Raw genomic sequence first — 12,854 nt, 5'->3', positions numbered from 1 at the left:
TCTCGCGCTTTTCGTAAGAGGCGCCATATCGCCACGTTTACTAAATAGATAAACGCGATTGGTTGATTAGGCCTTTACGAAATGAAGTGCGGAACGTACGACTGAAAGTAGCCAGGAATGTAGACCTGTGAACACGCTTTTAAAACTCGGAACTGCGTGCTGCATATACATACATACACAAAGAAATCCTTTCGAATAAACATTTAAATCATTTATTATATAATTTTTCATATTGAACGCATAATTAGTCGATTTTCTTTTGTGTGCGCGCGCAAGTCTGGATAATTCTCAAAAGCTTATGCACGCGGATTCACGGAGAGGCAGCCAATCACGGGGCTGAGCTGGAGAATTATATGCCGCGTAATTGGCTGCTGATCGGGGGGCGCGGGGGCGCACGAACCACGAACTTCACCGACTTCACGCGGCTATGCAAATCCGTCGCGGAACGGGCGCGCGAGCGGCGTGCGGGGTGCGGGGTTCCGTGACGTTTGTGACAGTTGGTCACGCGCACGTGTCCGCGGGCGGTCGCGTTCGTCGTCTGCGTTCGCAGAGCGAGACGGGAGACGGGATTCCTCCGCCAAGTGCTATGACCATGACCGGCCGTGTTGATCCCGCGCGAGCAAGTGCCACTGCTGATGATCGATACATCGCCGCGTTCACGACGTTCACGTTGCCGCTGCTGCTGCCCGGCACCGATTGAGGCCTGGACCTGGACCGCCAGGTGATACGGCCCGACGTCCGTCGTGCGCGATGACGAGCAAGAAGGGACATACCCTCCGCATCGAGTCCGAGATCGATCGGAATCGCGAGGATGGCAACTGGCAGAAGGTTATACAGCTCGCGGAACACCTGAAAGTGCAGTACCCCAGCAACGGTAAATATCTCTCCCTTTCCTATATCGTCCTCCCTCCTTCCCTCCCGCCCTCTCTGTGCTCTGCCTCTCGCCCTCGGTCGCGAATCGCGATTCCGTCGTCTCTCCCACGCCACGTATATATCCTCGCTTCGACAACGTCTCGCTGTCCGCTGTTTCCTGCGAGCTATCTCTGCGTGAAAGAGAGAAAGAGACGGTTGGAGGGAAAAAAAAAAAGATGTCACGTCATTTAAAGATCAAGGATATCCGCATCTGCGTGAACGAAATGTCACGCTGAGGTTTCATTTAATTGTACAGTTGCGCGTATCTCTCCTCCACTTTTTGTTCCTGCAACGTTTTGCGCTATCATTTGCACACACATCGTTTTTTCTTTTTCAAACTCCTGCAATTGCTCCTCTGCGTGGTAGACACGCAGAGAGAAAAGATGTTTATATAACATACACCGTTTGACGTATCGCAGTAATATCGATGAACGCCGTCGAATATTTTTCTTTCACACACACACACACAAATGATATTAAATATTTAATAAATTCCATTCTTCGCGGTTTGCATTTAAATACAGGAGGAATTTTACAGTAATGTTGAGTAATGTCAATTTTGCACGACAGAATGCCTGGCGAATTTCCTGAGCGGGGAAGGGAGATTGGAGAGCTTTTTGGAGCAAACTCCGCCGATAGACGCTAATATCGCCAAGGCGCGTAATGGGCTGACGGAAACGCGGAAATACCTGTTACTGGCTGCTAATGAAAAAGATAAACAGGTACCGTAACGTCGTGAAAAGATACCCGTGTGTGACGGAGAAGAATCAATTTGTGTCTGACATGAGATGAGATCTGCTCCTAACAACGAGCGACGTTCCAGGCGTTGGTTGTACTGGACGCTCATCTGCTACTTGGAAAGCTTCACTATGCGATGGGGATGTATGAGGATGCGCTTCACCACTATCGACAAGCCGAACTAGACACACTCACGGAAAAGCAATTACCTTGTCGAAGTTTGCGTATCATAGCAGAGTCGTATGCAATTAAAGGTTTGCAATTGACAACCATTTCTTTCTTTCTTCTGACGATAGTAGTAAGTTTTTAGTGGAATATTCTTAAAAAGGTACACGTAACAAGCTTGCTTTATAGTTTTCTGTGTTTTCTCTCTTTTAACAGTAGTTTTTTGTTCGATAGTTATGCGCAAGATTTGCATTGAGCATAGACATTTAGTAATAGATAGCATAATTTGAGACTGTATACTTTGACGATTCTACCACATATATTGTCTTCCCGTTAGCGCGTTCGTGCGCTAATCTTAGTAACGAGTTAATTAGACACATTTATTTAATTCATAAATTTCTTGTTATCTCCAATATATTTATTTATCACTATGGCTTGTGTATGATTTAGAGAAAGAAAGATCGTTTACTTTAGACACTGACAAACATTTATCCCGCCGAAGACTGCGCATTATAGCTGAATCGTACGCGATCAAAGGTTTGTATGCTTGTTTGCTTCGTTTCGCTTGCATCTCTATTTAGAAATTTATTTAGTTAACGCACATTTAATATATATTGCAAACTTTATAACTATATCCACTTTATCGCAATATAGAAGCTTGCTTGTAAATGCTTTTATGTACTTAAGAATATATACTAATATGTGTGTGTGTTGTCTCATTTGTATATTCTTCAATATTTAGAATTCTCAAGAAATCTCTCAAACGAAATAAAGGTTCTATGCTTTTGCTTTTTTGATATTTAATTTCATCCACTTGTTTCTATCAAATACGACCAGATTTAGTTGCGATGAGTTTGGGACAAGCACAATATGGAAATTCTTATTATTCACAAGGAATATTTTACATTTTTACATATTAAATTTAGTTTTTTTTCCCTGCGTTGACATAAATGTCTCAATATTTTCTGATTGATGGTATTGTAAACTATTACTCATCGCAGGTCTCTGTCTGGAAAGGCTACCACCAAACTCTAAGTCGAAGTACAGGATTACAGAATGGCAAGAGCAGATAATCAAGTGTTACGAGATTTCTGGCGACTTGACGCTGGTTTTTTTGCAGGAGCAAGATAAAATTGCTATGCAGCAACAAAATGGTATTTCCACTATCAACGCGAATAATACAGGTAACTGGCAGATGTTTAATCTGATGGAAAATGTATAGCCTTTAGCATTTTAATGCTTCTTCATTTATAGGTACGTACTCCACACCAACTCCAGTTTCCACGAAGCATATTGGCCCCATTTTGGAGACTGTGCTGCAAAGAGCACCGATATTGTACATTCAAACCGGCAACGTACAAGCCGCTGTTAACCGTTATAGGTATGTATTAATTATGTGCCTTACATATATAATTCCAGTTTCTATATAATATATAAAAAAAATTATCTTGTGGTTTATTAATTTTGAGAAAAATACTTGCTATAATGCGGTATTTATAATTATTATCGATTATATAATACTTTTCATGGATAGCTTAATCTGTTTCAATTCCGACAGGGAGATTTTATCTGCCGTTGAATCTACGACTACTCAGAGCCTGCGGGTAACGCTGACCAGACAGTTGGCGGAAGTGTTGCTACGCGGTATAAACGACACCGATTACAAACCACCGGAGGGACAAACCGACACAACGGGTATGACGACCGCATATAAATATGACGGAACGTTCCTTTCTCGAGAAAGAAAAATCCATTGATATATCGATGTCGCAGCAGCCGTGAGTAGACGAGCGAATCATTACTCGGGCGTCAATCCGTCGGATTCGCCGTGGAAACCAAAGAAGTACGCGGGACCGAATACGTTCGTTCCCAGGAACGAATACGAGGAGACGATTTTGCTGCTGTTGATCAGCGAGGCGATGGCGGTGAGGGACGCCGTCCTTAGCCAATCGCCCGAATTCAAGGAAGCCAGGATACACGCGTTCGAGAATGCTACTGCTATCTACGATCTACTCACGGTTGTCGTCGTCAGATGGAGTCAAGTGGAACTTTTACACGAGGTTGAGATTTTCTATCGTCGTTTTATCGCGACGACAAAATTTATATATATTACTCGGATATTTAATTTAACGTTTTATGACAGTCCTTCGAAAGAGCGATGAAATTCTCTCACGAGGAGGTGCATATATGGACGCAGTACGCGCTATGCCTGATAAGCATGGGGAGATACATGCACGCGTATAGAGTTTTGAAGGTAGTCGCCAGGCTATCGCCTCAGAAAGTAATGCCTTGTCTGTTGGCTGCGAGGCTATGCTACGAGCAGTTGAACATGGTAAGTAAACTTTTTCACACACCTGATGTTTTTACTTAAATTTAAAAAGCATATTCTCATGCTGACGATTTCAAACAGATAAATGAAGGTGTCGAATGGAGCCAAAAGGCTCTGCAGCGAGAGATGGCAAGTCCACAGGGGATGCAATCTAGATGTCATTTGTACATTGGAATCGGCCACAGTACGCTCTCCACGAACACAATCGTAAAACAGGACAAAGTGAGCCATACAAACGCTGCATTGGATTGCTTTCAGAAGTACGTATTTTTCACGTAGCTCGATGTACAACCAAGATGTACAAATAAAAAGAAACGGTATTCGGTATTCTCGTAGATTTTTTTTATTTAACTAATGAAAGACCGTATTTTTTTCCGATTAGGGCGCAACAATGCGATCCCAACGACCATCTAGCCGAGTATTACCTGGCTCACGAATATGCAATAAACCGGCAAATAACTGACGCCATTGTGCACGTAAAAATTGCGCTGAATCTACGAGCAGAACACATTCCGTCGTTGCATTTATTCGCATTACTCCTGTCGGCGCATAAGCAGTATTCTGAGGCGTTGCACGTGATAAACAGCGTACTGGAAGAATATCCGGACAATCTAAATTTTCTCTATATAAAAGCGAATCTCGAATTACGAAGTATCGGCGGCGTCGACGCGTTGTATACCATCAGCCATATGCTACATTTGTGGAAAAATCTTTACGAAGATCAAACGAACGTTAATTGTAACGAACAACAGAGCGAAAAGCGCAGCGAGACTAGAAGCGTCTTTCAGCTTTACACGTCAGAAATGTCCGATAAGGATTCTAGTAAGTTGTACGTCGCGTGTCATAGATCAAATAACATTAGGTAGAAATAGCACAATTGTATCATTTTGTAAACAGATTAAAATTATTAATTTTCCAATCTCATTGTTAATTTTAATATAAAAAACTACAGACCCTTCACATAGTCTCGCAAAATCTCACGAAAGACAATAATTTCCGATAGGTTCCCTGCATGCGCAATCATTAGCCGCTTCGAGAGTCGAACAAGCCCTTTCCGAGGTCGCCTCGTCAATTAGCTCGTTCACACCGAAGCCAGGGCCGCAGAGAGCATGGCTGCTGCAATTGCAGATCTGGCTCCTGCTCACCGAGGTTTTCCTTATCCTGGACCAACCAAACGGCGCCGTTCTGTCCCTCCAAGAGGCCACCAACATCTTTCCGTTGAGTCATCACATTATGTATACGGTATAATAGCTCGAATCTTCTCATTATCGTGAGCCTCTGTGTGTTCGACGATTCAGATTATATGATTCATTCGGACATTGTTATACAATGTTGATAATCAGATACAATTATCTCTTTATAGCGTGGCCTTCTGCACGAGTACAAGTTGGAGTATACGGAAGCGAAACAATGCTACCAAAATGCTGTTTCAATTAATCCTTCGCACATAAAAAGTCTACAACACCTGGTAATAATTATTGCGCTGCAAATATTAATTTTCATACATACATATATATATATATTTTTTTGTAGCTTTTTGCATTTCATTCAATTTTATAAACTTGTGCGATACTGGATAGAGATTTACAAATCTAATACTTTATCTGATTATTTGCAGGGTCTTGTCTATCACTATTTGGGTAGTCAGAGACTGGCCGAGAAAACCTTGAGGGATGCCGCGAAAATCGATCCAAATTCTCATCAAACTTGGTATTACATGGCTTCAATCGATTACCGTAACATGTATTATCGCGATGTCTTCGAGGCACAAGCCCCAATGGTCGCTTATTATCTTATAATAATTTCACAACGTTATATCTGATAATCGGGCGTTCTGGTAATCACGTAGTCAATTATCTTGAAAATCACGTTAAATCGAGTGTTGAAATACAAATGGATTTGATACGCGTATCTTATCAATTTTGTTCTTTCCGATATTGGTATCTAATTATATATACTTATATAATTTATATATTATATATAATTTTTATTTATAATTTGTTATTTATATATGTATATGTATTGTATACGTGTAAGCATGTCTATTTGCTTATATATTATTATTTAATGTTACGGACGGTACAAAGAGTGTTATATTTTTTCAGGTACAATTTGGGAATGGTGTTGGAATCGTTGGGCGAAGTGGAGGCTGCCAGCGATTGTATGGCAACGGCGTTGGAGGTCGAGACGACGAATCCCATTTTACCGATTCTATCGATACCGGTGACCTTTGAGTGATTCAGTCTCTTAGGGAGATTCGACGAGAGAAATCACGATTTACTTTTACCCTGTATGTTCGTATTTCCGCGGGCATTTCCTCGCCTTCCCGTCAATAGTACCTGGACACATTGTACTATTGTATAAACTCATTGTTAAAAGAAAAGAAGAAAAAAAAAGAGATACTTTAATTGTACAAAATAGTTACAATCGATGTAATAAATTCGAATAAAGTCTTACCTCTAAAACAATTTCGCGGAACGCGACGTATGTAGCTCTTCCGTGGAAAGATCCTTTCGCGGTAGAGCAATCCTAAGACTTTTTAATTTAGAGCTGTGTGAGCAGCGGAGTCGCGACCGCATGTCCCGCCGCATTGTGGATGCGATAAATTTCAAATACCTATTCCTATCCGATACGAACTTGCGCAACTAACTCGTGCAATAGCGGCAGTCACACCATTTCATATTTACATATTTCTTCGTACACCCGGGCGACGCGCAGAGGTCTGCGACGAGGAAGCGACGTCTACATCGGTAGATTTTCTGCGCTTGCAAAACGTTCGTGTCGCTTCTATTATTCAGAGCTATTATTTCGATCGTGTACTTTATCGTCGTTTTAAAGCCCGCCGCGAGATTGTCGCATTCATCGTTTTCGGGCAATCCGATCTCGCGGATGCGTCAGTGCGCATACGTGATGGCCCACGTTGCGCGCGATGCGCAAGCACATATTACACGTATAAATGCGAATAAATCGTACGTATAGATACGTACGTCTTCAGGTATAAGCGGACTCACGGATGGACGGGCGGACGGTTCGGATCGGAAAAGTCTGATGTAATATGCCTCTCTAAAAATGTAGTAATTTATTTTTATAGAAATCGATAAGGGCGAGATTTTATCGGGGTGGCGCGCGACGGTCGATCTCCGTTTTCCCTCTGTCTATCCATTCTTTCTCTCCCTTTCTGTCTCTGGCGAGTAAAGGAATCGACGTCTTCTCTCTCTCTCTCTCTCCTTCGATCGTTGAGGGAATACATATACATACATACATTAGCACGCGCGACGCGTAATAACGGCTGTATATAGAACGCACGAATGACAGTCGCGTTATCGTTAAGAGGTAGCTATTTTCTTTTGTGTAATCGATATAATAATGTTATACACATGCATGGCCTGGTTTCGCGCAGGGAGCTCGGGGGAAAACGCCTTGGTGGAATCGCCTTCCGCGCCGGGAGGGTCGGCGCGTATCGACGCGTATGCGGAGGCACACGGCACACGGCCGCTCTCGCGTTTCCTTCTCTAATTTCAAATTACATCAGCCGGGAAGTCATTAAAGAGATACGGCAATTTTCCGGCTGGTATAGTAAAGTCGCGGAAACGAACGAGCGGCTCCAGCGAGGAGTCTAGAAAACTAGCGTCTTCTGGAAGTAGTCGTCTCGACTCTTCTTAGGTCTCTCTTCTTTTCGACCTTTACTAAGATCTCGTTTCTGAGAAGTTGAACCGAGGGTACAGCGTGCTAGGGTAGAGTACTGCGCCGTAATATTAATTATTGCGTCTCGGGGTAATCCATAACGCGAATTTCGCGTCAGCCGGGCAGACTCACGCAATTGTGTATGGTAAGAGGACGACAAGAGAGTCTGGAGGGAAACGACGATATCGGCCCTCGGGCGCGAATTTAAATTACACAGGACGCGGAAGACAAATGTTTAAATACGTAATGGAGATGCATATTATTACCTACACGTCGCGGCGTCGCGTCGCTTCGAGCTGAACGAGCCGGCGAGACGCGAGACGCGGCTTTATATTCACCGGCTCTCCTCCGCACATTTATACGTGTTTAAAAGCTATATCCATTCTCTGCCCGATACTATAACCTACATTGCAAGTATTCTTTAAATAAAGAATACTATGAGCTCGCAGCAATCTATATGATACGTGTGTGTGCGCGTGGTGTTGTGCTCCGTCGTGTACCTTTCTCTCTGTGCATCGCGCATCTCTCTCTCTCTCTCTCTCTCTCTCTCCCGCTCTCTCCTTTTTATTTACATTCAACGTCGAAAACATGCAGCTCGCGCGTCCCACCCTCGGTCGAACGTCGCTTTCAACCGGAGATCGAAACAATTTGAAATTTCGACGGCACGTTTTCCGCCGAGATTCGATATTCGACGCGACGACGAAAAGGGCCTTTATTATCGCCGAGCGAATCGCGATACGCGAATATCGCAGAAATTATTTCCCGCCTCCCCTATTTTTTTCTCTCTCCCTTAACACGCCTGGGTATTGGGATATATTGCGCAACAAATGGAATTCCATTTTCCCTCTCTGTCCTCGTCGGCGATCCGTAGCCGCGTTCCTCTTTCCCTCCAGCCCCTTCCCACCCTCTCTCTCTCTCTCTCTCTCTCTCTCTCTCTCTCTCTCTCTCTCTCTCTCTCTCTCTCTCTCGCTCTTTCGCGCAAGGACGCGAGGAATATCAATTTTTAACGGGCGATAGCGTGACCGTGCGAGAGACCGCGATGCCATTACGGTAAAATTAACATTCTTTACTGCGGCTCTCCTATTAAATTCCCTGCCTCCACCTGCCCGCTCGCCTGCCTGCCTATCCACCCACCCACCCACCCACCTACCCCTGAGAAAACGCACCCCGGTACCGAGCGTCCCCGACTCTCGACGCCCCCGTTCTCTCGCTCGCACACCCACCCGCCTTCTCTCTCTCTCCCTCCCACTTTTCGCCCTTCCGCCCTCGTCCCGTAACGAGATTACCGCGGTCATACCGTTTCGCCGTCCCGTTCTATCGCGCGTCGCATTGCGCGTCCTAGCGTGCGCAGGCTCGACGCACGGCAACGCGACGCGCCGCGACGCGACGCGACGCGACGCGACGCGCCACGCCGCGCGGTGCCGCGTCGTCATACCGATAAGTATGCGGCTGCGACGGCGAGCGGCGAGACTTTTCCCAGTGCCGGTCGAGAGCGGCCCGACCCTTCGAGGTAACTACGTCAATGACGTTGGCTTTTGACGACGACGCTCATCCGTTCGTCCCGTCCGAGAGCGCAGCGGCGACGGAACCGCTTGGCGCGGCTCGGCTCGGCTCGACTCGGCCGCTCGGCGCCGGCATCGATTTTTACCGCGACGCGACGCGGCAGCGTTTCCGCGAAGCCGCGAAGCGTCTCCCGCTTGCGTGCTGCACGTACGTACGCACCTCGTACGTGCGGCGTGCGTAATGCGATATTCCGTCGCTCGTTAGCGCATTATACGCCATATACGCGGGGCACAGCACGGTCACCCGTGAAAAATACGAGATCGACCGGCTGTTGCCGCGCGTCGGCCGGTCTTCCCAGTCTCCGTTTTTCCTCTTCCACCCTTCGCCCCCGCTCTCTCTCTCTCTCTCTCTCTCTCTCTCTCTCTCTCTCTCTCTCTCTCTCTCTCTCTCTCTCTCTCTCTCTCTCTCTCCCTTTTCGTGAGCGATAAAAAAGGGCCGGGATTAATATATAATAGGCGGGAATAATCGTCGCGAGTAAATAATCTTGTCTACATACGCGCGCACGCCGCCGCGCCGCTCTAATTAGCCTTATCGACGACGCGCCACGACGCGCCGCGCCGCGCCGCGTCTCCGGGATATATCGGTCACGGTCACAACGACGCGGAGCGGTTAACAATTCATCGGACGACACACACACACACGCATGCATACCCGACATGCACACACATACGTGCGCACATACAGCGGAGTACGGTGCGGACAGCGAGAGGTGTTCCTGGCTGTCGCGTCGCCGTGTTCCTGGCCTGGAGCGCGCCGGCGATCGATATACGCGCCGCGCGCGCTATACGCTTTCGCGAGAAAAGAAGTTCGGTATTCCCCTCGCGAGCGCGAGCGCGAACGCTCATCCGCCTCATCCTTCTCCCCCGAGGGAACGTCGGGTCGCCGTAATCGCGTATCGTCTCGCGCGTTGTTCGACTCGAGAAAGAGCCCCGCGAACACAATGCCCTAAATCGGAACACAAGTAAGACGTCTTAAGAGCCACCGCGGTCGCGCAGCGTAACGTAACGCGAGCCAACGCACAAAAAACGTATTGGTTACGGCCGTTACGGCGTTATACGTTTCCCGTGCGTTGATCTACGTCAAGTTACGCTACGTGACCATACAGAGGAGTCTTGCGCGGTGGCTCTCAATGACGTCTTTAAGACGTCTTCTGTCCCCGATTTGGGACACGCCGTCTGGGAGAGAGATTAGAACGCCAAACGATTATCGAATCAGCTTTCCTCGATACAGGGATACCGAAATCGACGCGACCGATCTCTTCGTCCACGTCCGTTGCGTCGCGTTGGATGGCACGTGGGAGAGTCGGGGCGCGACGTCGGGATGACGTCTCGAAGATCGAACCCCCGTCGAAATAAACGGCAATTTCCCGTTCTCATCGGAACCAGAGGTGTCGGGGTCGCGCGTCGGTTCCCGGCGCGATCGATCTCTCCCCTGAATATAGCGTCATCACCCTGAATATAGAAATGCCCTGAACGTGTAACGTGTAACGTCGCAATTGAAACGTAGCGCGTCGCGCGCCGCCCGGCCCGGCCCGTCGTCGCGTTCTCGCACCTGTCGCCCGTAATTCTCCCTCTTTATCTCTCTTTTCCTACGGAACGTACGCGACGACGACGACGACGACGACGACGACGGTTTCTCGGAGAAACCCGCGGCTTCCAGCGATCGTGACGCATTCCTCCTTTTTGACTTTCGTCGCGTGCCTCCGCCAGCTGCCTCAAAGTATCCACGATTACCGATTTCTAGCTGGAAACGCGTGCGCGCGAGCGCGAGCGCGTACAGCCGGCCGGCTTCGCGGAGACGGAGAGGCGTGCTGAATTATTCACCGCGACGCGCGCGGCCGCGCGGCACGACTCGCGTAGGCCACCTCCGTTAAACGTCTTCGTAAAGATTTCAGGTCCTCGCCGGGCGGACCGGGGCGGTACACGCGACGCCAGAATATATATCGTTATTCGCGCGGTGAATGAGTATATATAGAGACGGACAAAAGGAGAGAGAGAGAGAGAATCGCTATTTATTAAACGCCCTGAGATAATTTCCCTTGAAGCGGAAGAACCCCATGAATATATAGTATTATACGCGTACATAGATTGCAACAATATACGTTACAATATAGCGAAACGACATACGGCTGGAAGTGCCAAGTACGTAAAACTGAGTACGAGAGGTATAGAGCGAGGGAGAAGCGACTCCTCGATAAAATAAATAAGCAAACGCGGAATAAACCAATATATACATATATATATATATAACGATGACCCGCGAGGTATTTATTTATATCGCTCGTAAAAACGACAGCAAAGAGCCCGCAACGGGGACCTGACCTGCTGTCCCTTTCGACGATACAACGACGTCGATATTAACGTAAATTCGCGAAAGTCGAACGTAAATACGGCTCGGCCTCGAGTCGCACGGCGCGATATTTCTTTGTCGGCGACACAGACGTGCTAAAATAATCCCCTACGCCGAATTCGCGGCGGGAGGCGCCGTTTCCCGCTTTACGTTTCGCTTCTGAGGACCTAGAACCTAGAGCGAGAGAGAGAGAGAGAGAGATTGCGTTATATCGTAAACGGCGAGGGTGCGCTCCGATAATATACGATTGATCAACGGCCGTAAGACGATAATCTCTCTCGATTCTTCAAAGCGGAGCTCTTATCGACGAGAACACATTCCCCGTCACGTAGACGCACGAGAACGCAATGCAGAGAACTTTTGGGGAACGTATCATCTATACGCGCGACACGAAGTGGAGCACGCGACGAATATGAGCGAGAGAGAAACGGAGCGGCGAGAACGAGAAAGGGAGGAAAGAGGGTGGGGAGAAGGCGAGAGTGCGAAAGAGAGAGAGATTATAGGGAGCTTCTCGCGTGTTCTTCCCTTATCTTTATATAGCTGTCCGTGCGGAAAATAATCAAGCTAAAAAATGTCATTTTATCAATAAACAGCCGTTTATCGTGCCCGAACTCTCAGGATGCAATCGTTCCGATTCGTCGCGCGATTATACGTTATCTGACACCACTGTCAACGTGCCGCGCTGACCAGCACTGACACACATACCGGGAAAGTGGAAATAGTATATAGGCGAAGCGACGGCCAGGGAGGTAGAGAGGGAGGAAGGAGCGAAACGCGGGCACCGCGAGAGAGCGACTGGCAGAGAGAAAGAGAGAGGTGGGGAAGGAAAGGCAAAATAGGAGAAAGGCAAAAGGAGTCTGGGAAAGGGGTGCGGAGGACAAGGGCGACGACGACTGCGATGACGACGACGGTACGGCCGGGTACGATAAATTTTCACGCTTTACAACCCGCCTGTAAATTCCTCGAGAGAAGGTAGGAATCTGTATTAGGAGCGCTCGCGCCTGGAATAACGTAAAATTGATCAAAATCAATACTTGGAGGAAAAAGAGAAGGAAGACGGAAGACGGAGAAAAGGAAACGAAAAACGTGAGAAAATTATGGTAGCTCTCTCTCC

The 12,854-nt window shown here is 47.3% G+C and overlaps 1 protein-coding gene across 4 annotated transcripts; it reads left to right on the top strand.

Annotated features, from left to right (window-relative positions):
- Positions 1-437: 437 nt before the first annotated feature.
- Positions 438-6,612, top strand: Ttc7 (tetratricopeptide repeat domain 7). 4 transcript variants are annotated; one of them, XM_077411809.1, is made up of 15 exons: positions 440-874; positions 1,483-1,634; positions 1,736-1,904; positions 2,266-2,352; positions 2,817-2,999; positions 3,070-3,196; positions 3,374-3,510; positions 3,589-3,875; positions 3,959-4,147; positions 4,226-4,404; positions 4,527-4,966; positions 5,148-5,386; positions 5,508-5,612; positions 5,763-5,854; positions 6,250-6,612. In XM_077411809.1, exons 1-15 carry the CDS (start codon positions 751-753, stop codon positions 6,380-6,382), a joined length of 2,643 nt encoding a protein of 880 aa, XP_077267935.1. In that variant the 5' UTR covers positions 440-750; the 3' UTR covers positions 6,383-6,612. The 4 variants fall into 4 exon arrangements, with proteins under 4 accessions (XP_077267938.1, XP_077267935.1, XP_077267937.1 ...); XM_077411810.1 differs by having other exon boundaries at positions 441-874; positions 3,592-3,875; XM_077411812.1 differs by lacking the exon at positions 6,250-6,612 and having other exon boundaries at positions 438-874; positions 5,148-5,361; positions 5,763-5,815.
- Positions 6,613-12,854: the final 6,242 nt, after the last annotated feature.

Source organism: Temnothorax americanus, unplaced genomic scaffold (assembly GCF_048541705.1).
Source record: "Temnothorax americanus isolate GAGA-0224 unplaced genomic scaffold, ASM4854170v1 Scaffold3, whole genome shotgun sequence".
Lineage (NCBI taxonomy): Eukaryota > Metazoa > Arthropoda > Insecta > Hymenoptera > Formicidae > Temnothorax > Temnothorax americanus.
This window is presented reverse-complemented; position numbering and strand designations above follow the sequence as displayed.